Source organism: Seriola lalandi, unplaced genomic scaffold (assembly GCF_002814215.2).
Source record: "Seriola lalandi dorsalis isolate HSWRI2012SDOR001 ecotype SW California unplaced genomic scaffold, Sedor1 jcf7180002054581, whole genome shotgun sequence".
NCBI lineage: Eukaryota > Metazoa > Chordata > Actinopteri > Carangiformes > Carangidae > Seriola > Seriola lalandi.
Window position 1 is genome coordinate 3960203 of NW_019525134.1, and position 25698 is coordinate 3985900.

Consider the following 25698-nt stretch of genomic DNA (forward strand, 5'->3'; position numbering starts at 1 on the left):
AGGTTTACGGGTTTTAGATCATCAATCCAAAACTAAGGGTTAGGGTTAGGATTAGCTTGTGTGTCTGACAAACAACTCTGCTGGTCTTTTCTCATCGTTAAAACAAATACGATAGCACTAAACCCACTTCTAACTTTACATGCATTTCTCACATCTGCCATACACATTATAAGTCTTTTTGTCATTGACCTGGGCAAATTAAAAACAGGCGAGACACAGAATACCAATCTATTTAATTGTTTATTTAACAATGCATGCCAGACATGATCCTATTCACATTGAAGAATACAGATTTGTATTTGCATCCAAATACTCACTACTTTGATTTCATGTTATAATCTCGCTCTATCTTTCTCTCAGTCATCTTTACATGTTGTCTCTGTACACTCTGAGTGGAAGAACTGCATGCATTTAAAGGACATTACATAAAGTGTGATCAGCAGGGGAGTAAGTCCCTTTCGGTTGTAGAAGCACAACATCAGCAATTATTGCAGAAAAAACATAAATGCTCTTTATCTTATGAGTCAAAGGTCGTCATAGGAGGGAAGCAGATCTGTTGATTATCATCATTTGCTCATGATTCCACAAAACTATAGATACAGTATAGGAAAATATTTAAAAAATACTGTACATTGAGATTCTGTTGGGTTGTGTTGTGTTGGCATGCCTCCCTGTTATTAGTGTCATCAACAATTCTGAATTCACACGCAGTTCATGTACACGCACATTCACACGTACGCACACACACACACACACACACACCTTCTGTCAATACCTTCCGCAACAGCCATGTCAACATATCACAAAACCATTCAAGAATCATGTACACACAGACATATTTGCTGTCTCATATTCCTTACTGTAAGGATAAAGAAATAAGAAAAGAACATTTTGATTTCCTATGACAGCAGGTCAAATAGAAGGGCCGAAACTCTCAGTCCGACATCTGTTTTTATACTTAGCCATGCAAAACTGAGCTGAACTGTACGACATTTGCTTGGTTAGGCCTGTTTGCCACAGTTGTGTCAACAACATATCAGTAGAGCACGGCTCAGCTCGTTTCCATTTGGTTTGGCAAATTTTGGTTGGATTCACTATGTAAGGGTCAACTGTGTATGACCAAAGCTCTCTCTATCGAAAAACAATTCTCCATAAACCTCCTTATTGTTTGTACTGTCGGGAAGTTAAACTTCTATTAGTGAACAAGTCAATCAGGTATGAAGACATTCATTCATACACTATTGCCATTTCTGAAGACATAGAATACAAAATCTATAGATTCTGTACGATCCACAAAGCTTCAGGGTTAAACTCATAAAGCACAGTGTTTATATTGGAAGTCTGCTGTAGACAAACTCTTTTCTTTCTTTCTTTCCTTCTTTCCTTCCTTCCTTCCTTCACGACGACTTCATGATATACTTACTACCTTGCATCACTGGGGTAATGTTGTCCCTGAGCATTGACTTGGGGTCAACCTTTCCTCTCTAAAACATACTGTAACCTACATAGTTGTTGAGGACATTGCAGATAAGTTCCTTTGTATGAATCGACCGACTACAACATCCTACTTGTCATCTTATAGGTATTAAAGTGTGTTACCCCCCGGTCTGTCCAACCTAAATGATCCATACTGACCATGTGTCAACAGTATAATTTATGTTGGTGTTGTAGTTACTGGGTTAAAGGGGCATTCCACTGTTCGTACAAATAAAAGCCAGTTTACAGTTGTATGATGATTTATTTTGTAGCTCTGGAGGGAGTTTTTGACATTTAAGAAAATAACCCTGATCTTCAGTTAGTTTTGAGACTTGAGGATCAGGAATTTGAAATTTGTACGTATTTAATGATGAGGCATGGTCTCATAAAAAGATGCTACTCAGCTGCATTATGGAAATTGTAGAAGCTTGACCCATACTTGGGACTAAAAGTTAGGGTATCTTGGCCTTTGTTGCTTCAATTTTAACCATTCTTTTCTTAAATCTGTCTCTTGTAAGTCCTCTAACTTTATGGAAGTACAGTACTAAATCACTGGGGCACCCCTTTAAAGTTTAGGCCAGGTTTAGCAGGAATATTAACAGTTTGGATCATCCAGCAGGCTGGGTTGTAACACAGAGATAAGTCAAAGCTTTCAATTCAAGCAAGAAAATAGAATTAATGCAGCAGCACCAACTTCATGGTGATGCTTTATCCTCATACATATGTCTCAGTTTCGTGTGCAAATAATTTTTTTTCTTCAGCTATGAATTATTCTCAATCATATCGTTTTATGTGTTTGAGTGGATTCAAATAAATGTCCATACAAGCAATGACACAGTCTACTAATAACAACAGTCCCCTACTCTGTACAGCAGAAGTGTTTAAAGAGAACAACAAAGGTCTATGAGAGTATGCAAAAGCCAAATGTTGAAAATAATTACTGATATTTGGGCTCTGTGATTAGAGAAGAAAAAGAAACAGATGAGAAATTTCACAGACTTTTGAATCACTTCAGTCCCCACATACTCCATCGATGCCCAAAAGGCACCCTAAGTTTGGTATACTGGCAACTGTGTATTGCCATGTCAACTTTACATTAGAAAATTCTCATAAGCTGCTTGATAAAACGTACAATAAAAACTACTTTAAATACTTTAAATATGATTGAAATGTACAGTATATCAGACAATTCTATATTTAATAAATAATATAATACATCAGCATTTAGTGCATGTAGATGGTCATCTTTTATTAAATTTAAAAGTTTAATTAGAAAATACTTAAAATTCGACAAAAATATCACTGAGTAGATATAAATATTAATTTTGTAATTCAAACAGGCATTTACTGTAATTATCAATGAGCAAGAAAATGTCAATAAATAGAATCAATCTCAAAATAAATGCAACATGATTAAAATGAATTGTAATAGCGAGGAAATATAAAACATAAACATAAAAAAATCAGTAAGAATTCTATTAATTAATTATCTTATCTTTACAAAGCTATCAGAGAAGGACTTCTTCTTCCCCTCCAGACTTCTTCCACTAGAATAAAAAAATGAGAAAATTTTAAAACACTGATCTGGCTTTCATCTTTTAATAATAATAGTCCCATTTTTCATCCTCCATGTCACTTAAAATGCACGCCTTTCTTAAATCTCAGCTAGAATGCATATACTCGACAGCTTATTCTCAAGCTTTATTTTTTTCATAAAGTAAACTCATAAATGAGCTGTTTCTTAAGAAACATTTTCTTGACCTGTGTATGATTTATAATAGGCTTAGTCATGGGGCAACTGCTTTCTCTTAAAGTCTGCTTTTGCAGTGGCTGGCTTTAAATGCAATAAAAAATAAATAAAGGAGAAAAGCAAATGAATGACAGTTATGGAATAGATGAAGGACGGATCCACTAGGTGTAGGTGGGTATAAAACCATTGCAACATAATGCCACTGCCAAAACCTGAAGGAGGAGGTGCTGGGCTACAAGAGAGCTACGATTGGTTGAATGGAAAGATTTTTGGTGTCAGGTGCAGGCAAAGAAGGTTCATATCAGGTTCGCCCAGCAAGCATTGGTTCTGAAGTAGGCTCACAGCGCCCTCTTGTCCCCATTTTTTGCAATTGCACTTGTTAAAGCTCTCTGGGGTCAGGTCTGAAGATAAGTTTATTTCCAAGTGATATGTAGGACTTCACTGACCATGAATGTATGTAGACATGTAAATAGGCATGTGAATGTCAACATGCACTTCAAACAAAACTCTTCTATCTCATTTCCTTTCTTATGCATTGGCCTTCAAAGCACTGCCTGCCGTCATTTGCTTTACTAATATAGACTCATGCCTTGAATCTGTGCTCCAATCACGAGCTGTGAAACACTGGATATTGTCACATGCTGAGCTCAGTCTTCATGTCACAATTTCTTCCTCACTTCTTCCTGATAGCTTCTAGCTATTCACTCTTATCACGTGGCTAATCAAATGCAGATTTTACTTTCCCAGTCACTGCATGATACAGATCGCTGACACTGGACAGCCATGACTGGAAACATGTGACAGCGTAATGACCTTTTGTCTGGAGTATGTTGAAACACTGCTTTCTTCTTCTAGCTGATCTGACAAAAGAAATAAAAACTGTTCTACTACAATATGTGAACAAAAAACAAATTTGATATTTCTTTGCAAAAAGATAAATATTGATTATTTGAAAGATGTGTTAGTGTATCCAGAGGTAAGTTGTTGCCATCATTTCCAATGCAACCACGAGGGGTTTCAAACACTTCACTGATTTCCTTTATGAAGCAGCCAGAAATGTTAGCTTCTTTCTGTTTGCTTGTGCTGGGGTCTTAGGGTGGAGTTAGAAAAATGTATTTAAAGTGAAAGTTTAGTGAAAGTAATGACTCTATGCTAAGACAAAATGACAAAATGAGGTGGTTGTTTTATCTTTCTTTCTCCTCGCTCTGTCTCTCAGACTGGACAGTTTCTACAAAATAATGCAGCTAAGAGTAACAGTACACTTTCTCTGACTAACGTGATGGATATGTGATGTAACACAGTGACAGATGTCTACTTGACGTAAAGGTGGTGGGTGGAAGACATACAGTACAAATACACCTTCCATTGCCATAACACCCCATTGAGAGTTACTTAGCTACAAGAGGAGGTAAAAACTAGTCTAGATTCATAGCTCTTTGTATTTGACTGGTGTACAGTAGGACCCCTACATCTCCCATCCCTTTCCCCCGATTCATGATCCAGGGTAAAGTTGCCCTCCAGTACGTACTATGAATAAACTTTTATCATCTTTCTAACCTAAAACATAAGTGAAAAAACTGTAGCTCTGGCCCAGATCACCATCTATGGGCAACTTCACCCTGTTTTCACTTTTGCCCTCAGTTTTCCTCCCTGGTCCTATCAGTGTGTGAGTGTGCTGACCAGTGTCCTTGTCACGTGTAGTTTTGTCTATCAAAACTGCGGAAAGCTGATGGAGTGGCCAGCTTCCTCATGGAGAGGCTGTCAGTCTTGGCTGTTTCAGGCCGTGCTCCAGACTTGCTCCTGAGGAAGGGGTTTCTGGTTCCTGCCAGACCCCGGCCCCCAGCCCCAGGCCCCCTGTCTGCCCCCAGACCCGGTCCCCTCTCCATCCTCTCACTCACCGACAGGCTCTTCCGGTGCGGAGGGGCCAGCGTGAGGGAAGGATGGGAGTCATCTGAGGAGCAGCTGTTTGCTCGCTCCAGCCTGGAGAAGGGGGAGCAGAGAGGGGCCCCACTGGGCCCGCCAAGGCCCCCAAGGCGAGGCGTATCAGGGGCTGGAATCAGGTCCTCAGGGTCCTCTGGATCAGACTCTGTGTGGCTAAGCTCTGCCTCTCTCTCTGGGTGAGAGGAACCAATGTCTGACGGCTTATCAAAGGGGAATGAGGTGGATCCTCCAGGGGAATGTGAGCGTTCTGCAGGAGCGTATGGAGCTGAGACACAGCGTGTATCGATGCAGTCAGTGATGCTGGTGTACTCTGCAGCTTTTACCTGGACTCCTGCCCCCAGTCCACCATAGCAGCCTCTTGGTGTGAACATGAGGCTGTGGGATTTGACCAGAGAAGGCTCGTCCAGGAATGCTGTGCCTGCCGTAGAGAGGTAGCGACTGCTCTTAGAGCGTTCGAGCAGCCCTGCTGAGGGAGGTGGGGATGGTTCTATGTCCCAAGGGGGTAAGGTGGTGTCTGGTAAGAGGTGGGCTGAGCACAACGACAAATCAGCAGCTGCACTGTCATCAAACATAGCTCCAGCTGTGCCGCTGCTGCCTGCAACGCCCTCCGAGTGCCTGTCGCCCAATCCGCTGGTGGCAGCGCTGCTGAAGTCCCGGCCTCCCGGCATCACCGTCTCCATGATATCTGACTGGAGCGAGGAGTCTCTCTGGAGCGGTGGGACCACACGGAGAGGATCCAGGAAGACCTCTGAAGGCCCCACCTCCTCAGAAGTTGAGACATAGATATCAATGCATGATGATGGACGGTGCTGCTGGGAGACCGACAACGTCGCCAGGGGGAGGGGCTTAGACTCCTTGGGGGCGGCAGTTGAGGACACAGATTGTGAGCTGTTGGCTCGGTGGAGACTGAGTGAGCGCTCTTTGAAGAAGCTCTCAGCTCGTTCAGCTCCACTCGCACGTTCACCACCGCGACCACCTCCGACATAAAATGAGTGGCTTCTTGTGCGTGTGGTCATGCCAGTAGGAGAGGGAGGGGACATGGAGCCCTCAGCTGTTCCCTCCAGTGCCTCCTGTAGACGGTAGGCATTCCCCTCTGTGCTGTTAAAGCTGCTTTGACGGAGGATGTATGCTGCTTCTGGGCACTCACCCTGGCGGAGTATGTATGCAGAGTCTGTGCAGTCAGATGAAGTCCTGGAACGTGCTTTGTTGACCTCACCACGTTCAACCCCTGTCACACGCTCTAGTGCCACGGCAATTCGTCCAATCAGCTCCTCCATTTGTGCCAGACGAATATCAACAGTCTGCAGTGACGCCTTCATGAAGTGTTCCCTCTCATTGACTTCTTCCAGACGCATTGCCATGTTTTCCACCCTGATAGAGTAGAGAAGAAAGTAGAGAAACGACATTAAAAGCACTGGAGTGGGAAGAATAGCAGAGGAAGGTGGTGAAGAAAATGTTGACAGAGGGACAACCACACTGCAGCAAAAGCAAAAAAAAAAGGAAATAATAATAGTAATACAATAAAAAACTGAGGAAACAGAGGAAAAATTTTCAGTGACAACATATACAGTATGGTACAGTTGGAAATGCACTGCAATTATAAAAGGACATATAACACAAAACACAACAGAAATGTTTAAAGGGAAAGAAATTGGTGAATGCTATGCCATGCTCATGCTATCTGGGTTTTAAAAACTGGAGTAAACTCTCTGCTTGGTTCAATAACGCTATTGATCTAAATACATTGAAAGCTTATGGGTTAGGCTGCCAATAACTGGCTTTCCTGATAGGAAAATATGCACTTGTTTCTGTCCCATGTGTGCAGTCAGTCACAGTCCAAGTCTTTGTGGTCATTTCAAAATAAGGAGCAGCAGTTCAGCCACTGGCATCCCTTAAAACATTTCAGATTTGTTTCATCTTAGTTCTGTGTATGTATATGGCAGCATGTATATTTGCTTCTCTTTTCTGTATTTGCACTGAAATGCGGCGCAAAGAAAAAAGAAGTGTGTGTTGTCGAATTGATGAAGATGTTTTTGTTTTTTTTTTTCTTAAGTTGCAGTGCGTTAAGCTCTCAGTTACGCTGTATATAACAATTCTCAATAGGCTGAAAGCTACAGGGACGATATAGACATAATTTTTCAGTGTAGTCATGTCCGACCTTTCAGAAGTGACTCTGATCCGCTCATCATTTGAGGAGTGGAATCTGTCATCTTTCTCTCTGAAGTACTCTTCTATACATTGCTCCTCAAAGTCGTGGACTTTCTTCAGCTCGTCCTCTGTGATGAAAAGCTCTGTGGATGAAAGAGTTTGAGTGATAATGCAACATACTCATATTTATCTGTTTGGTAGTATAATGATAGCCGAAATATACTGTATGATACTGTATATACACTCAGTCACTCACTCAGTCCATAGTCCCTCTCGTCGTCGTCATGCTTGCGCCAGCGACAGCACAGGTGCTTGAGGACCATGGTTATGTGACTGAAGATGATGAGGGGTGGAGGAAGGACTGGCCGTTCATGGAAGGTCATAATGAGCTGGTAGCGCTGGAACTTCCAAACCTGGTTGGAGATGGACTTCACCTCGAAGAATGTATTGCTGTGATAATAACAGACAGATGTGCCATCGAGGATTAACTTATTGTAGGTAAACCATACATCATGTTCTTCTCAGATAAACATATACAGATCTGATTGGTTGTTGAATTGATTTCTTCACTTAGCATGCTGCTGCACTGCAGAGCCAAGTTCAGACACGGAGTATGTGGAAATAGAAATTAAGACATTGCCCAACACAATAAATGATTGCTGTAATGCGTAATGTGATTAAACCTTCAATTTAACGATTGTTTTTTCCTTTGTGCACTTTTTGGTAATCACCCAGACAAATGTGAGGACGAGGATGATCGCCTTGCTACATGGATTATTCAGAGGCACAATAACAGATCATTAGCATGGTAATGTCTCTCTGGAAGAAGCACCATCCTGTTCTGATAATACAATTTGCAGCCAGCCTCCAATGACTGTGGCTTAACAGCAGCCCAAACAGAAACAACAATTTCACTTTCTATCTCACGCTCACTCGCGCGCGCGCGCACGCACGCGCACGCACACACACACACACACACACACACACACACACACACACAAACTGCATAAATTAGACTATGACTAACATGTCTGAGTGATACAGTTTTGGAGAGAGCGTTGGAGAACAGATATAAATCACTTCTGTCATCATGCTGCCAAAATAAGTGTCTTTCAGGTCTGTGTGCAAAGCATTACTTTCTCAAGTTTAGAAATTATTTGTGCGTTTACGTACTTGAACACAGCTATGAGAAGGTTGACCAGCAGTATGTTGGCCACCAACAGATAGCAGGCCATGATGGCTGGGACAATCCACGCACCCGTCTTACAGGGAGGCAGGGCCACCACCACCCCATCTTCTGTAGTGATGTTCTGCCCACAGGGGGCTGCACGCCGTCACAAAGTAAATACACAAACATACAAGTTAATACAAGGGTTAGGGTTAAAGTACGTCTTTAGATACAGACTTGAATCCATCAAAATAATGGTTTAGTATAAAAATTTAGGTGCATGACAAATTAGAAAAACATGCAGACATATATCATGAACAGAAGACACAGCAAGAAAAATAAAACATATAGTGAAATAAAAACTAAGCAAATTAAAAAAGACATGAAACATTCAAAGATGAACTGTAGATTGTGTGATAACAAAGAGACAAAAACAAAGGGACGAGCTGACCTGAAAATACCAAACAAAATGCATAAGTACATATTTTGCAAACAAACAAGAAGCATAATTTGTTTTTATGCTTCTTCTCTTAAAGAGGGGACTGGAAAGAGCGGACACAATAATGGTAGGGGCTCATGATCAGAAATGTGCATCTTAAAACAAAATAGACACATAAAAAAAAAAAAAAAACATTCATCATGTGTCATCACAATTTGTGCCTCCAATACATTTAAACATGTAGTCAATGTTTAAAATATATTGTCACATATGTGTGCCATAGCTTCATTCAGCAATGGTTGATTACTCTGAATCATTTGAAATGTATTCAGGATACATAGTATGTTTTTTCCATCTGTGATGGTTCAGTTGCTGTGGCTTATCTGGGGAACATTCGGGATTTGTTCTTTGTTTGTTTGCCTTTGAGATTCATTCTAGTCATGCTCCTCATTGCTTGATGTTCAATTGTTTCACACAATGCAGCCCAAAGACAGAGAACTGAAGTAATTTTTCTATTTTTTTAAATTTTTACCTTAAAAGAAATTTGGATTTAAAAACTCTGACAACTGAACCACGTGAAAAAACAGATTATAGATGATGGAAGGTGGCTGATAGACATGTTCTGCTGAGGGTGTTTGCATGTTATGTGTGTGTTTTATTCGTGCATGATATGATATTCATGTTTAAATCTGAATGCTTACTTATGCTAAATGTTGGCTATATTGGTAGAAGAATTTTGGCAATGTTGCAATTGCTCCAGTGAGAAGCTGAGTCGGCATAAAGGAAGGGTGATATGGTTTATGTGACAGACGGTGTTAACATGGCAGGGTCACTTTTTCAAATAAAACTAATTAAAAGTTGAGAGAAAAAATGGGTAGAAGAAACATCAAGGGAATATCAAATTTTACAACTTTGATAGTTCCTCTTGCTGTTTGAACATAAATACAAAAAATAAAGACATTAGAAAACATCTGAAAAGTGCTACTGCCATGTAACAGTGCCATTTGCCAGCCAGTGCCAAAATTAGTCAGTGTAAAGTTGCCTACAGATATAGCCTCGGGTCAAGCTACTCATTTTCTCAGTCAAAGATTTGGAGAGGACCGGTGATCCCATAGAATCTGGCCTTGTTCCACTTCAGATTCTCCTGAACTGGTCTCTGGTATTTACAGAAAATGCTGCTGATAAAAAGTAGCTGACCCAAGATACCAACACGTGGGGGCAACTTTAACCTTAGAGCGTGTGGAGCCGCATGCACACTTTTGTCTCAAGTTTCCTCTAGTGCTGGGAGTGGGCATGACATGGTGGTAATGTGAGGATGATGAAGGAGAGGTGGGATAGGTAGATGTGGTTAAACTGAGGTCTGTATCTATTGATTTACTGGGATTTTGACTGTATTGGGCAATGTGGGATGGACCGTTATTACGCCAGGTTCCGTGAGTTCGAAAGTAATTTTCGACCAGCCAGAGTTTTTCATTCAGCCTGTGCTGTAACTTCCTACTATGCATATCTGAAACAAAGAATGAAAACATTATTTCAGATCTCTTCTCTTTGGGCCACTCCTCACATTCTGTACACACCCATCATATATACTACCATACAAATAGACAACAGAACAGCACACAAATACACTCTCACTCTCAGGACATTTTCTCACAGACACTGCTTGCAGTCTATTTTTAATTTATTGAGTCAAAATGTCACTCTGTCTACATGGTATAAAAAAACGTAGAGACAAAATAGGTCAAGACAAAATGACAGTAGGCATTAATGTCGTATCGTAACAAGCTAAGTAATGGTGGTGTAAAAAGAAGATTTGTCAAGAATTTCCCTAATTCATTATCACTGTGATTGCAGATGCAATTTGCCTTGTACTAAAGTGTTTTTAATATGTGTGTTACAAGAGGACATCTTCCAGTAACCTGTAGAAAAATGACTGAAAACTAAGTTAGTAATTTCTGCACTGAGATACATGTGTATTCAGGAACTATCCTCCCCTGAATCAACAGAGATGAAGTTAAATCAATAGCTCTGAAACTCTGGCCCTGAACTTACGGTCAATCTGGTCGGCAAACACCTCTCCGTAGATCATCCAGTAAGGCATGAAGAAGATGTTCCTAGCTAGCATCCAGGATGGGTCTTCATTAGGGTTAAGGATGGCCTGACGCGCCACCCCAAAACTCATCAGCACCACCAACATGATGATCACAAAATACATCATGTCGATCATCTGACAGAGGGAGAGGGGGGTAGAGGAGGGTTGTCAAAGAGAGAAGGGAAGGGGTGAGTGGTTTAAGGAGAGAAAAAAATGAATAGCAGTTGGTAAGAATGTTTATAGAAAGAAATGATGATAGAACAAGAAGGAATGGATAAAGCGTAGAAAGCAGTAATGAGGCAAGACAGGGGAACAGGAAGGGAGTGTGCTGGAGAAGCAGTTTAAGTTTGATGATTTCTGGTCTGAAATGCATTTTTTGATTGCTATTCCTTCCTGAGTCTTGGTTGGTCAATCAAACCTCAATTCAATTTGCTCTGGAATGAAACCGAAAGTCAACATTTAAAATGCACTTAATTTAGGTTAATCCCAGATTGATTAGGGAAGTTACAGCGCTGAAGCAGGGGAAAACCCTTCCTCTGAGCTAGTTTATTTCCACTAGGCTTTGCTACACAGTGTATTTTTGGATTAAGGCTGTCATCTATTGTCTTTCTGGAAAGCTGGAACAGCCCTTTGTGTAAGAATGCAGTTTGCAAGTATGGTGACTGTATTTACAATTCAGAATTTGTTTTTCTTTATTTCTCTTCTCTAACTGCTTTGACTTAAAGTCATCTTACGGTGCCGCAGTATCATAAATGCCAATTATCTGACCAAGTCGTTGAATGCAAATCCAAATCTCTCTCTCTCGCTCTCTAACTAATTGCTGATTTTAATATCAAACAGAGTTTGACTCCAGTGGTACACAGCTCTTGTTAATGGCAGTCAAACATCAGACAGATGTTTGACTGAGTTGGGTCTTTGATCCTTTGCTAGTTTTGTCTTCATGTATTTTTCAGAGGTTCTGGTCTTGTTCTCTCTGAGATCAAACAATAAGGTTAAGAGGAATGGAGGTCAGATGGGGCCTGCACACCACATACAAATTATGCCTCTGTAATCATGGTACACAGTTAACTCCTAATCACGATTAATCAGGTTGAGTGAAGTCAGAAAGTACAAACACACAGATATGAATGAAGAATAGATAATGTGGAGAAAAAATGTGAGAAGTACTATAGATAGAAAATAAAAAGACAAACAAACACACACGTCACCACCCCTGCCTCCTCTCACCATCTTGCCAATCATCATCACATAAGGACCCAGGTACTTGTTGACTCCAAAGATGTCGAGCAGCCGGATGTACCAATAGATAATGTTAACGCAATAGATGACCCGCCCGTAGCTCATGAGAGGCGGCTCCTGGAGACGCAGAACCATGCCGACCGAGAATATGAGGATGGCCATAAGGTCTGTGATGTTCCAGTACTCCTGAAGCCACACCTTCACCTTCTGTAATAACTTCCCCGGCTCTGACATCAGGATCTGGAGGAGGTTTAGAGAGAAATTAGTAGAGAAAGGAAAACAAGAGATGGATGCTGAAATGCAGGTGATGGAACGAAGTATTCATTGAATGGAAAAACTGAAAAGTGATTGAAATAGAATAGAAAAATAGAAATACATTATATCACGACCACCATAAGAGGGCAGTATGAGTTCACCAATGAGAGAATGTAGTCAGATGTGACACAATGATTAATGCATTTCATACACTTACAGTATAAACACAGCCACAGAGTGAGACTGAGCCAGACACACACCTCTATTTTCTATTTACTTTTTCTCTCTGTTTTCCCATCTCTATTTATTGCTATATCCACAACCCTCCCCCTTCCATTCTCTTTCCCTTTGACCTTCTCTACTGCTCCTACAGAAGCCCTGAAAGGCAAGTGAGAAAAATTAATTCTGGTGATCTATTTTCATCACAAGAGAAAAAAAATGTCTTGCCAGGATAATCTTTCTAAAGTGTCTTAATTGTTTATAAATCTGTGAAACAAGTGGAAAAAACTTTTGCCATGCTAAAGTAAAGTTCTACCGGGATTATTTTTGTAACTTCCTTTTTTGTCATTCATAAAAAAAGGTGAAAAAAAGTTTTACCAGGTGGTAGAAAACAGTTTTGCCAGGTGCATTCTCTATTTTTGTTTTTATCTGTGGCAACAGATGAAAAGATTTTGGCAGGTGAATTCTTTTGTTTTTTTTGTCAAAAGTGTTGCTGTTGTAATATCCAGCCACAAGAGGTTGAAGTGCACCACTACCCCAGTCTAAATAGGACTAAAAGCATATATATGTGTACATGTATATGTGTTGTGTGTTAGCACATTCTGTAACATTACTGCCATGTCTTTCTTTTGGCTAGAAATGTATATTAATTACTGCTAATCTTCCATTAGCGTTAGTGATGCTGCTGTTAGCTGTTAGCCCACTATCCTGGCAAAACCTGTTTTTTCCATCTGTTCTTAAGTCATAAACACAGGAGAGATCAGACTCAGATTTAGATCAGACTTAGAAAATGAAAGGGCTTCCACCTCAATGATCCAATCACTGTTATCCCCATTTACTTTGAGCTGTTTGATGATATGGACATAATGCTTAGCCTCTGCCCTCCGGGCAGGTAGGCAACATTATGGTGACAAGCCTCCGGTCTTCAGTTCAGTGGTGTAGAAATTATTATTGAATGCTCAATACAGTTCTACATTCACTGTGCACATTTGCATGCAGCCACTGCAAGGATCGAGTGTACCTCTCTCATCTTCTCGATGCCATTGGTGAAGATATAAGCGATGACGATCCACTCCTGAGGAGAAGGCCACAGGTCCATCTTGACCAGGACAATGTAGTTGAACAACATCAGGTAGCCAACGTATGCCATCTACATAAAACACAATGGTGTGGGAAATCAGCAGGGACACATTGATGGTTATGCGCTTGTGTTAGTGTGTGTGTGTTTGTACACTTTTCCCACATTAGCAAACTGTACATCAATAAAGTTCAATTCTCTCTCTGCAAACAAACGGGCTCGAAGGCGAATGTGAAAAGGGTTTTTGTGTGTAACTGCTCAAATTAAACGCTTATTTAATGAATGGCTGACCCTCATTACACCTCCCTTTAATGCAGTTTTTCAGATCTGATAATAGAGATTTGATGTCAAGGCACTGATTGCTGTGCCGCCACACTTGGCCTGAAAATGTCCATTACTTGTCTCCTGTGGCTGTAACTATTTAAATCCATGTCAGCTGTCCACTTTAATTTTTCCTAAACATAGATAGATAGACAGATAGACAGATAGAAAGATAGATAGATAGATATATAAATAGATAGATAGATAGATAGATAGATAGATAGATAGATAGATAGATAGATAGATAGATAGATAGATAGATAGATAGATAGATAGTTGGGCGTATTAATTCCCACAGCGAAAGCCAACTGTCATAGCAGCCAGATGCATTAGAGTACATATATCAACTGGTACATGAAGACAGCAGCTAAGATGAATAAGCAGAAAGATTAATGAATGGATAAGTGGGAACATTGACTGATAGTCCGGTTATGAATAATGTACAGATGAAGCCATTAAGTGCTGAAGATTAATAACATCCAGATACAGTCAATATTGTAGTTAGCACAGTGTGAAGTTATTAGAATAATAAAAGGTAAGTCAAGTGATCAGATAAAGTGGTAAGAATATATAATAAAGACAAGTTTAGTCCACAAGCAGCTCACTGTCAGCGGGCCTGGCAAAAGCAGATGAACTGTAGAGCTATGTGTGTGCTGTGGCTCATTACAATCCACACTAGATCAAATTTGGATCACAATGCAAGCGTAACCATCTAAAGATTAGTCCCCAGAAGGCTTGACACATATGCATATAAAACCCATTTTTACATCTCTTTCTCATACATGGGTTCTGTCATTACTGGATTTCAATCAGATTGATGACACTTTTGATGACCTTTAATGGTTTCCAGGGATTAGTGATTCAGTAGGACTGTTTAAATTATATGAATATATTTGAATTGATTTGGACAGCTAGGGTTAACCGGTTAGCTGTTAAAAGCTTTCACATATTTAAATAGCATATTTAAGTAATACAAAATGTAGACTTGTGACTTTCTTCCAGTTTTAAATTAAGCATTCCACTGAAGTAAGCAGGTAAAGTGATTTTAATAATGTGTGACCAGGACTGTTTTCATTCAGTCGCACATGCACAGTTGGTTTGTGTGATGCCTTTATAAACAGTGCAGTGCTTTACAGCGGGTGACGAGTATGAATACAAATCCAGTAACGAGGTAAAGACCACATTTTGACCCCGAGAAAACCCAGCATCTGTTCCACAAGAGCACTAATGAAATTCACAGTAGAATTTTTTCTTGAACCTGAAGGCCAGAAAGGAGAGGTGGGGGGAGAAGAGGAGGGGAGTAAATAGCCAGAGAAGAGAAAATGGGATGAAACAAAAGGCAGTCAGAGTATTTTCTCAGAATAAATAAACAGTGAAATCCCTGTGATTACTGGGAAAGTAAAGTGAAAAAGCCAAAGAACAAAAGACCAACTTATATCAAGCATTTGATGAGCAAGTCAGAGGTTTCAGTGTGTGTTAACACGGTCAATACAAAACCTCCCTCTGACTCACTTCTCCTTCTCACTCCCCTGTTCCTGCTTCCATCGGTCTGCCCATCTCATCCACACTAAACTTTCCCACCCTACTAAAGCTGGGTAATGACAGGGTGCAACAGGTTAATGGCGATGGAAGCACTGTGGAAGTAAAAGCTTATGACAGGAAACCAGCAACTGGTGCTGTTGCAGAGATACAGTAAGCACTGACAGTGCCAACAGGAAGCTGCGTAGGTAATGCTGCTGAAGCCGACACTGACCGTATGGAACCAGAACTTCACAATCGGAGCGTTGTAGAACTCATATATCTTGCGTCCCATGGGGATGAGGCGGTGGCGGTTCTGTACCTCCTCAACATCCTTCTTTCTGGATGTCTCCGTGGTTACCTTACCCAGCATTGCCTGGGCGAATGCAAACCCCAAGTAGAGCGAGGGAGGACGGAGTGAAAGATGTGAGGGATAAAGGGATGGAGAGTGTGGGAAGAGGGAAGCGTGATGGATTGGAAAGACAGAGCAGGAAGAGTTTGGGGAGGAAATCCAGGGGGTACATGAGGATGATCATGAGGACAAGTATGTGGAAGGGAGGAGGTGGGATGCGAAGAACCAAAGAACAAAGAAAAACGGAGAAAAAGGGAGAACGGGGAGAGGTGTTACATTATGGGCTACAACAAAGTTTTAATATCATAATCAAAGAAGCAAGCACAGGCAATGTCATCATTCCAAAATGTGAAATGTGTGTTTGAGGTGGAGTGTTGGGTGAAGGCTGGTAACACAGTATGACGCAGACACAGACACTCATGGATTGTGTCTCAGACAACAATTAAGAGATAGAAGAGGGACAAAGATAATGACAGAAAGACGACAGAAAAGGGAAAGGGAAAAGATCGGACATAGATATCTCATTTCAATCTGTGACACATTTCCTTATCCATGATAGAGGGTTTGGAGCCCACTGTTTTTATGGGTCATGGTCTTAATGTCAAAACAACACCAGACCTCTGAGGGAGTTAATTCATGGAATTGTATTGTATGTCAACAAGTATAATCAACCTGGGCAAAGATAACATTTTGGAAAGTCTGTCCAAATATTTGAAATATGCCATGAGATGCTGGTTTAAGTTCCCAGGTGGTTAAACAGGTACAATAGTGATAAAACCATTGCTAAAAAATCAGCAAGAAATCAAAGAGGAAATCACTATCAGTCAGGAATAAAGGGATTTCTATTTTTTTCTGAATATATGAAACATATACAGCCAAAGTTTTCTCCAAGGCACACAGAGACAGGGCCTTCAAGGTGAACAGATTCAGATGCCAGTGTGTAAATCACACCATGCCTTTACTGCACTGAACATGCACATTATCCGATCAGCGAGTGGACACAAGCTATCACACATTCATCACAGTGTGGTTTATCTAAAGCATCTGAGGATAGGACAATACAATCTCCCTCTGTGGTATAGCAGTCTGTGTATCTGTATGAATCTTTATGTGATTCATAAGTATCTGAAGGTGCATTTGTACAGTCAGAAGCCAGAGCAACAGGAAGGGCTCATTCAAATGCATCCTCTGGCAGCAGGATTCTTTGTTTACCACCACACTGCCTCAAGGACTGCATGTGCAAAATGACCCGCTTTGTGAATCTTTGCGCTGGCTTGCTGGCTGTGCTCAATGCAGATGGAGAGTATGTACAGTGGTGCTGAAAGGCGTTCAACTTCAGTTCAATCACTCAATGGGGCAACCTCAGATCCAGTTTGTGCATTAAATTGCTTTTCAAATTCCAGGCTTGATTTGAACACACAAACTGGATCTTGGTATCATCTCCAGAATTGATTGGATTGAAATGGAACGAGTCCTAATCCTGCTGTACATCCATGTCTATGCAGATGGACCAACTCTTCCACTGTGAGCCGGGAGAAGGTGCTCAGACTCTGCATGATTTAAGCTCTGCAGCAGCAGGCGGACATGGTTATATAATGCAAAAGCCTGGGCCTCCCATGCTCAGCAGCCGACATGCTGAGTGGTATGCTGCAGCAAGCCATCACTGATGGGAGAGAGTGAGGGGCAGCAATCGGCTAGCATACAGTACTGTACCTCGATCAGATCTGAGCTTGGAGAAAGAAGGAGAAAAAGAAAGAGAACTAGAGAGAAGGGAAGAGCTATAGAACAACAGATCGAAAGCAAAAGAAATAATAATAAAAAAAAAACAAGCAAAGAGAGAGCTGGGTAGAGAACAAGAGGGACAAAAGGAAAGGCAGAGAAATAGAGAAGGAGATAGATAGAAGAAGAAACATACAGGAGGGAACCCACAAGCGGCGACAGACTGAGACGCTACAACTCCACGACCATGTCTTTGCTGAGACGACGAGAAACAGGAAATGGCCGATTTGGCTGGGAGGGTCCAGTTGGCCAGAATAGAGAAACGAATATGTGTGTTGGTTTGCGTGTTTGGGTGTGTGTGTGTGTGTATGTCACTCATATCTTTGTGCATATCATCATCTCACTGTGGACAGCAACAACATTTTATAAAACTGGTCCACAAGTGATGACTACAAAGTACACAGACTCTAGTCAGTGTGGTCAGTGATCAGTTTTATGATCTGAACAGAGTGTGTGTGTGCTTATTGTCTAAAGTTTGAATGTGTATAGATTCTGAGATGCGGGGCTGAGGTGGGTTCTCTCACCACGGAGTTGTACTGCGCCTCACAGTAAGATCTTACTGTGAACTCCATGTCTTCATCCTCCTTCTCCTTGACTGGTTTCTCAGGCTCCTCCTCCTCTTTCTCCTGCAGGTAGGCCTCCTGATCCTGGGGCATGTAAGACATCTCATCCTTGTTCTTGAACTCCAGACTCAGGATGGACGGTGGCAGAAGCAGCCCTAAGATTACCTGGTTGATGAGGGAAAAAGGAAGTGGAGCATGAGGGGAAAAAAAAGATACGTATAAATAAATAATAATAAATTGATAAATGCAGAAATAAATAATTAAATACATAAATCCATCCATATGTTAATTAGGTAGGAGGTCCTACCTCAGTCTAAAGCTGGAGCGATGTGATCTATTGGATGGGTCCACTACTAGATTTAGTGACTTTTCAGACCTCTTTAGCACTGTTTTTTTTTTTTTTTTTTACCCAAATAGCACCTAGTAACAAATCTTTTTGGGCAAACCTTTGCTACTTTCCAAAAAGGACAGTTGCCAGCCCACTGCAAGAAGCACTTTCTGCATCTACTCTGCTGAGTGAATAGCAGAGAGGCAGAGCAGCACATTCAGTCCGCATGGCTGAATGTGCCATCACTGAGTGATCACTTTACAAGTAAATATAGCCAAAATCACAGCACAGTTGTCTTTAACTTATATGTTTGGTGATTTTGTCAGACAACATCGTGGTTACATTTTTCTAGTTGAGGCAGAACTCACATCCATCGCCTTACCTGACTCAGGGTGGGCGACACTCAGGGTGTCGGGGTTTCTTCCTATCAAAAGGGAGTGTCTTCTCTCCACTGTCACCAAGTGCTGCTAGTAGAGGGAACTGTCTGGTTTGTCTCTATAATATTGTAAAGTTACTCTGTAAAGTGCTTTGAGGTAAAGAGTTTAGCTAAGCGGCTAATAGCGAGCTGAAGGCAAGGCTCCCGTGTGTCAGTAAAGTCAAGGCAGTAGTAGTAGATCCATCCATTCAGTCACACCACTATAACAATCCAGCTTTAGACTGAGGTGGGACCGCCAACCTAATTAACATACGGACACATATATAAATAAATAAATGTAGAAATGCAAAAAATAAATAAATGTAAAAATATAGAAATAGAATTTTTATTACCCAATTGTTTTATGTTTTTATTTATCTATTCATTTAATTATTTATTTATTTATTTATTTATTTATACTTATGTCAATTGTCCCTCATAGTGGAGGTGCAGGAGGAGGAAAATTAGGGAGAAGAGCCGGAAGAGACAAACCACAGATGTGATAAAGATGTTCATGAGCAGCGCTACAGAAATTAGGACACAGAGAGTCTGGAACAAACCAGCCTTCACAATCGGCCAGTGACATGCACACGTGAAACACACATAATATAAATTTACCCTTGTGAGCACCTCCCATTCATGTCCAGCCTGTGCACGCCTGAATGACAAAGCTTTGGTATTTACAACAGCTCAGGCGCGGGTTTTCATCAATTACAAAACCATTAGTCCAGACAGGCAGGCAAGGCTTCTGTGCTGCCACAATGGATGTGAAGGACACACACCCGCAGCAGATAAAGGAGGCAGGAGTGCTGTAAACACTTCAGATACATAATAGTCAAACAAGAAAAGAAAGAGCAAGGCTGTTACCACAGTGGGAAGGTGAAGAAAAAGGAAAGAGAGGAAGATGGAGACCAGTGTAATTGAGTGTCTTCTTATCTCTGGAAGCAGCTCCCTTTAACTCATTTCAGAGTGAAACTTTCATTGCACTGACGACTGGCTCAAAGTGAAGCGAAATTAAATCAATTCAAATTGACTTCACATTCATTTGTGATGAGCTGAAGTATGACAAATGGGAAAAAATAATAATTTAATAACAAAGGTGTCAGTTAAGACAGTTACATGAGTTTCCTAGATGACTGAATATATGAAAAGAATAGTTTTAGAGTGAAGGAACTGGGTTAGTGACCAGTGAGAAAACCAATTACACAGCGCAGAAAGCAATGCTTCAGCTTCTTCATCAGTCATCTTGAGAGGTCGGAGGTAAAGATGTCAATAGTTGGACTTACTGATATGCAAAGAAATCAATGTACTCGCCCTCGCAATTTATAGTCATCTGTAGCCTCCAGTAAAGATGTTCTCACAAGCGGCGAGTATTGGAGGGTTGAAGCTGACTCTCCTCTCAACTATAGTGACTCAAAAATGTGCACACACACATTATTTTGACAACATTTTGACAATGTTATTTGCTGTATATCATGAACTCCTCGGGCCACTGAATCTTGTTTGTTGCACACATGGTTTCCTTTCTGTCTTACTTCTGGCTTAGCAACACTCTCTCTCCCTCCCTCCTGCAAAGGGCAAACCTCACTTAAAGCACTTACAGTCTGCCCCGGCTCCAAGAAGCTAGCCAGTCAGACCCATCATCCTGCCTCGCCATGTGTGTGAATATGTGTGAACCCAGCCGTCCCTATAGCAACTCCCAGGGCAACTCTTCATTATAAATAACCCTAACCTCGTTGATCTGAGCGGCGGCCTCCTATCGCCATACCACCAGACGTCTGGAAAACCCGTGTGTGCCAAAATTGCTCAAAACTCAAACAGCAGTCTTAACTGAAACCTCTCCGCTTGACTCAAAAGGATGTTCACCACATGAGCCTCAGTGAATAATATGTGGAGCACAACTTCAAGGTTTTTTAGTCATTAAGGGGTGTTCCTTCTGTCTCCTCTGGCTTGAGAGAAGGCTTTGTAGGCTTATACAAATGAAGTTGTGGAGGAAGTTCAAGAGACCACCTCGACAACCTCGCCCAGACGTTCATTACACCACACTAATATTTCTCTAAACTATTATTGTCCAACAAACCTCATTGCTCTGGCTGCTCCTCCTCCCCACCATCACACAGAACTCGACTGGCTGACCTTCAAGTATCACAGTCTGTCTTTAAGTACATCATTTCACCTACATAAACCCACCATTATCAACATGTTATCAACAAATATTACTCTGTATAGTCATGCTGGTCTTGAACTGTAGTGTGCATACATGTAATTGTTTTGTAAATAAACAGAGTCATTCCATCCATCGGGAAGCGGATGTGTTGAGGCCTTGGCTTCCACAAATGGTAAGATAAAGTATTTTAACCGTGAGTGGTGACCTGTCTACTTTTCACAGTCCAGTGCACACGCTCCACATCATTGGGAATGAGTCATCATGGCCACACCACAGTTATACCCAGCCCTACTAGTGTGCTCCCTCCTTTAGCTTCCTTAATTGTTAGAACATTGTTTTAATAAAAGCTCCTTTTTTCACATGTACAGTTTTGGTCATATGGATTTTGTCAAGATAAATAGGCAAACCACTGTACAGTAGAGGGGTGATTTGAACAGAAGGACATCCCTCAGTACTGGGCTGGTTTCAGGACTGGTGGTGCAGGAGATTCAACAGGGACGTGGCTATTGTACTGTATATCTTTAAGTTCACTGCACATCATTGTACATTATTTGTAATTGGAACTTCACTGAGGAATTGTGATCAAAATATGCATACCTGCATTTTATACTGCAATCTCTTGCTACTTATCTGCCAACATACATACTGATACTGTATATGTAATGATATATGTGTAATAAGCTAAGGCTTTTTGGCCTCTGCTGCTAGTACAGGTATACTGTACATATATGTACGTATTCCTACATTTCCAGACATGTGGAATGTACAATTACGCTCCACTTTTCTTTAAGTCACTCAGCAGATCTGCAGGAGTGATTTGGGCCACCTCTAAAATAGTTTCTTAAGCAGGTGAGAACGTTTCTCATTATTTTTCCTGCCCAACTTTTCACCAGTAGTCAGAGCATTTCAGTACAACCCTGCCTCCTGACATTTCATGTAATGTAACTATCCACTACCCACAGGTAATGTCAAACATCTGGCCCACTTCTGTTACCTTCAGGCCGGAGTTCTTGCGCATGCGCAGGCGTCCCATCCACATGTCGGTCAGTAGCATCTGACTGCAGGTGTGAGCGATGAAATCTCTGTGTTTGGCTGCTACCGCCAACTGCAGGCAGGTGGCGTTGCTCCAGTTCTTCAGCTCATATGTCAGCAGCTTCATGGCCATCTGCTCATCCTGTTTATAGGACTGGTCTAAGAGTTCCACTGCCAGCTGGCCAAACTCTCTGGGAGATTATAGGCAGGACATATACAGGCACACAGAGACATGAACAGAGACTGTAACACACTTTGTCTAAACATGTGAAAATGTTACCGAACTGGTCAAGGAATCACAGACCATCTGTCCAAATTCTGGAGAGATTAGATTTGCATACAAACATTTGAACACACACACACACACACAAACTTTTGCATATCAACACACAAGCCCATTCAAGGCCTTATATGATGAGCATATCTTATATCTTTAGTGTTGCACACACATGCACCCAGCAAAGAACGCCCAAATTCTCACTGGTAATTATATCTCTATCTTTTCCAAGTGTAACAGGTAGTGGGAGATCCCTTCCAGGTCACCATGGGGTTTAGTCACGCCCACTTCCTGGTTTTAATTGTTTGGGGAAGGCTATATATTCACCTTGATGCTGCTCTCCCGCTCTCTCTGTTGTCTGGTGAGCTTGTGGTGTGCTGTCTTTGCTCTGCCTGTTTTGTTGGTTTAGTTATTGTGTTTTGGTCCGTTTAGTTGTTTCATTGTTTGCACACTGTTGTCCCTGGTATTGGTTTGGTTATTTCCCCCAAGAATTTGTACCTGTCTCAAGTTCTAATACCTGTTCCTTTTGTTTGTTTCTATACAGTGCTGTAGGTGCAGCAGCGAGCGTGGCTGGCCCGACGGTGGAGGGTTTGGTGGTAGAGTTCCTCACCTGTGCTTTGTCACCCCCCATATTAGTGTGTTTGGTAAATTTTGCACTTCCTTCACTATTTATTTGCATCCCCTTTGTTGATTTGCTGTGTGAGTGTGTAGGGCACCGGAGTGTGGTGAGGTGCTCTATCCCAGTTTAAATTTTCTCCCTTCCCCGTCTGCGGCCACATCTGCTAATCCTACGGCTCCTTTTCTTTTTTTGTGTTCCTGTTATTCATTTATATATCAGACAAATTGGAACTTGAGGCACTTATGTTTTCTATTGTTGTTTTTCTTTTCTCTTAACTTAATAAACTTAATAAATTGTTGTTGGTTTTTATATATTGATCTTTTAAATAAATTTGTAATCTTGGGGGAAATCCTTGTCTCAGTCCATCTTTTGTCACCTGTATCAGTAAGGTTTCTGTGGATTAACTGTTTTACTGAGGTATTAAAGGGGGTCAGTAGTACCCGAATGTTTCAGTTAAATCCGGGCCTTTCCATGGCCCGTCCACACAAGGTGAAGGGGTTTTGAATGCTTTAGTTTATAATGTATGTTTAAAGTATGATGAAAAAAAAATGTTCTGAACATTTGGGCTAATCTCAAATATTTGTTTGTGAATGAGGCAGAAATATGAGAATAATGTGGAAACATAGGAATGTAACATAGCACACATATCCATAAACAAAACCTTGCACTATCAAATATGTAAATCGAAACATAAAGCACCACCCAGTGTGTCGGAATATGAATATGATAATAACATAAATCAAGACTCAGAAATCAAGTTTCACCCTAATTTCTCCCTCTGACAAAACACGCTTCTATACACACACACACACACACACACACACACACACACACACACACACACACACACACACACACACACACAAACTTCACCCTACACTGTAATGCAATCAGTCCTGTGCAGTTTAATGTGTATAACAAGGCACTAACTATACTGGGGGTTTGGAGGACTTGTGTTGTTATAGGTTGTTATAGATACTCAGCACATGGCACAGTTCAGCAGCATTGCATGAATGGATGGATGAGTTGAACTAATACAGGAACTAATACACACAGTGGGGTCTGAGACCACCAAGGCTGTATCAGACTTTTGGACTTCACTGTACAAAGAGTGAATATTTCAACAGTATTTGTTTATCTTGTTTACAAGCGCCTTAAAATGTACAAACTCCCTACAGAATATAAGCTTTACTGTAGGTACTGCCATACATGATAAATAACACTAGTTCACACAAAGATCCCTTGAGTTTATACAAACACACACACACACACATATACACACACATATACACACACACACACACACACACACACACACACACACACACTAACACACACACAAAGACATTCACAAACACCGCAACCACAAATTATGTGAAGATAACATGAAGATATAAAAATGTATGTAGTTAAATGAGCTCTTCGAAGGAAGCCAGCCAAATTCTCTGTGGAAAGTAAACTCAACATATGCCAGCTCTGAGGCTGTCCTTTGAAACTGTGTGTGTGTGTGTATGTGTGAGTCTGTGTGTGTGTATGAATGCTGGGGGAGAGGTTTTTCCTGGTGTTGCTGTGCTTCATTTGTAGTAACTGAAAAATTTTCCCCTAATTAATGGTTATTTCCGTAGCCAGCATTTTCATCTCTAGGTGATTACCTTCATCTCATATGATATCCTTAACTAACGATGATGCATGTTATTAGATTTCTGTATGTATGTCACTTACGTCCTGTGGGAGCCTGTAGTCGTTCGAAACAGGTCAGCTTTTACAGGGAACAAGACATGCTAGTGTGTTTGTATGTGTGCATCTACCTTTGTGCTTGAGTTTGGTGGTAAACCTTAATCATTTAACACAGGAATATTTCCATGAAATAAGCCCTGCTTGGGACACTCGCACTATATTGGAATAGCATGTTAAAAACCACACAAGCAGACATGGCAGTATCTGTCTGTGTCACTCACCTGGAGTTGTGGTTTAGTTCCTGGGAGATGTCATCCACCATGTCATTCTCTGAGGCTTCGTGTGCCATGGCCTTACAAAGCTTACAGGCTACCAAGGCCTTGGCCATGGCCTCTTCGCCATGCTGCCAAAAGAACAATGCCATCTTCTGACGTTTCATAAGCACAGCCCACACCATCAGCTCATGGAAGGGGAAAGGGAAATGGTTGATTTCTGGGTCGTCCAAATCGATGTCCACCTCTTCCTCTCGTTTGCGTGTAGTCTTCTGGCGGCCTCTGCGAATTGGCATGTCGTCCTGGAGGAGATCCGTAACAAGTGAGTGGGGTGGAAAGACAAAGGCATCAATGAAGAGATTGTTCAGGTGATTTTTCGGGGATGATATTCATGGCCATGATTTCAGTAGAACAGGACGGCATTAGAGTGTTTTAGGTTGATCCTGAGCTGGTCATGGATGTACTGTATGAGGTCAATGCTTGGGTTCTAAATGGTGATTACAAGTGGCACCCAAGAAAACTGGATTGTACTCATGACAATCACCCAGTGCATGTAGGGTTTTCATTGTATTT

General features: G+C 41.2%; 1 protein-coding gene across 2 annotated transcripts in view; it reads right to left on the minus strand.

The window, feature by feature from the left end:
• Positions 1–221: 221 nt before the first annotated feature.
• Positions 222–25698, minus strand: part of trpm3 (transient receptor potential cation channel, subfamily M, member 3) — a 109849-nt gene continuing 84372 nt past the window's right edge. The window contains exons 15-26 of one of the 2 annotated variants that reach the window (XM_087177111.1): positions 25135–25427; positions 22243–22471; positions 18300–18503; positions 15880–16020; positions 13749–13877; positions 12242–12493; positions 10975–11149; positions 10337–10429; positions 8489–8639; positions 7572–7765; positions 7326–7458; positions 222–6538 (exon numbers count right to left, since the gene is read on the minus strand). In XM_087177111.1, coding sequence (XP_087033237.1) covers positions 4918–6538; positions 7326–7458; positions 7572–7765; positions 8489–8639; positions 10337–10429; positions 10975–11149; positions 12242–12493; positions 13749–13877; positions 15880–16020; positions 18300–18503; positions 22243–22471; positions 25135–25427 — 3615 coding nt within the window. In that variant the 3' untranslated portion in view covers positions 222–4917. Of the gene's footprint in view, positions 6539–7325; positions 7459–7571; positions 7766–8488; positions 8640–10300; positions 10430–10974; positions 11150–12241; positions 12494–13748; positions 13878–15879; positions 16021–18299; positions 18504–22242; positions 22472–25134; positions 25428–25698 lie in introns of both variants that reach the window. The other variant, XM_087177112.1, reaches the window with a different exon arrangement.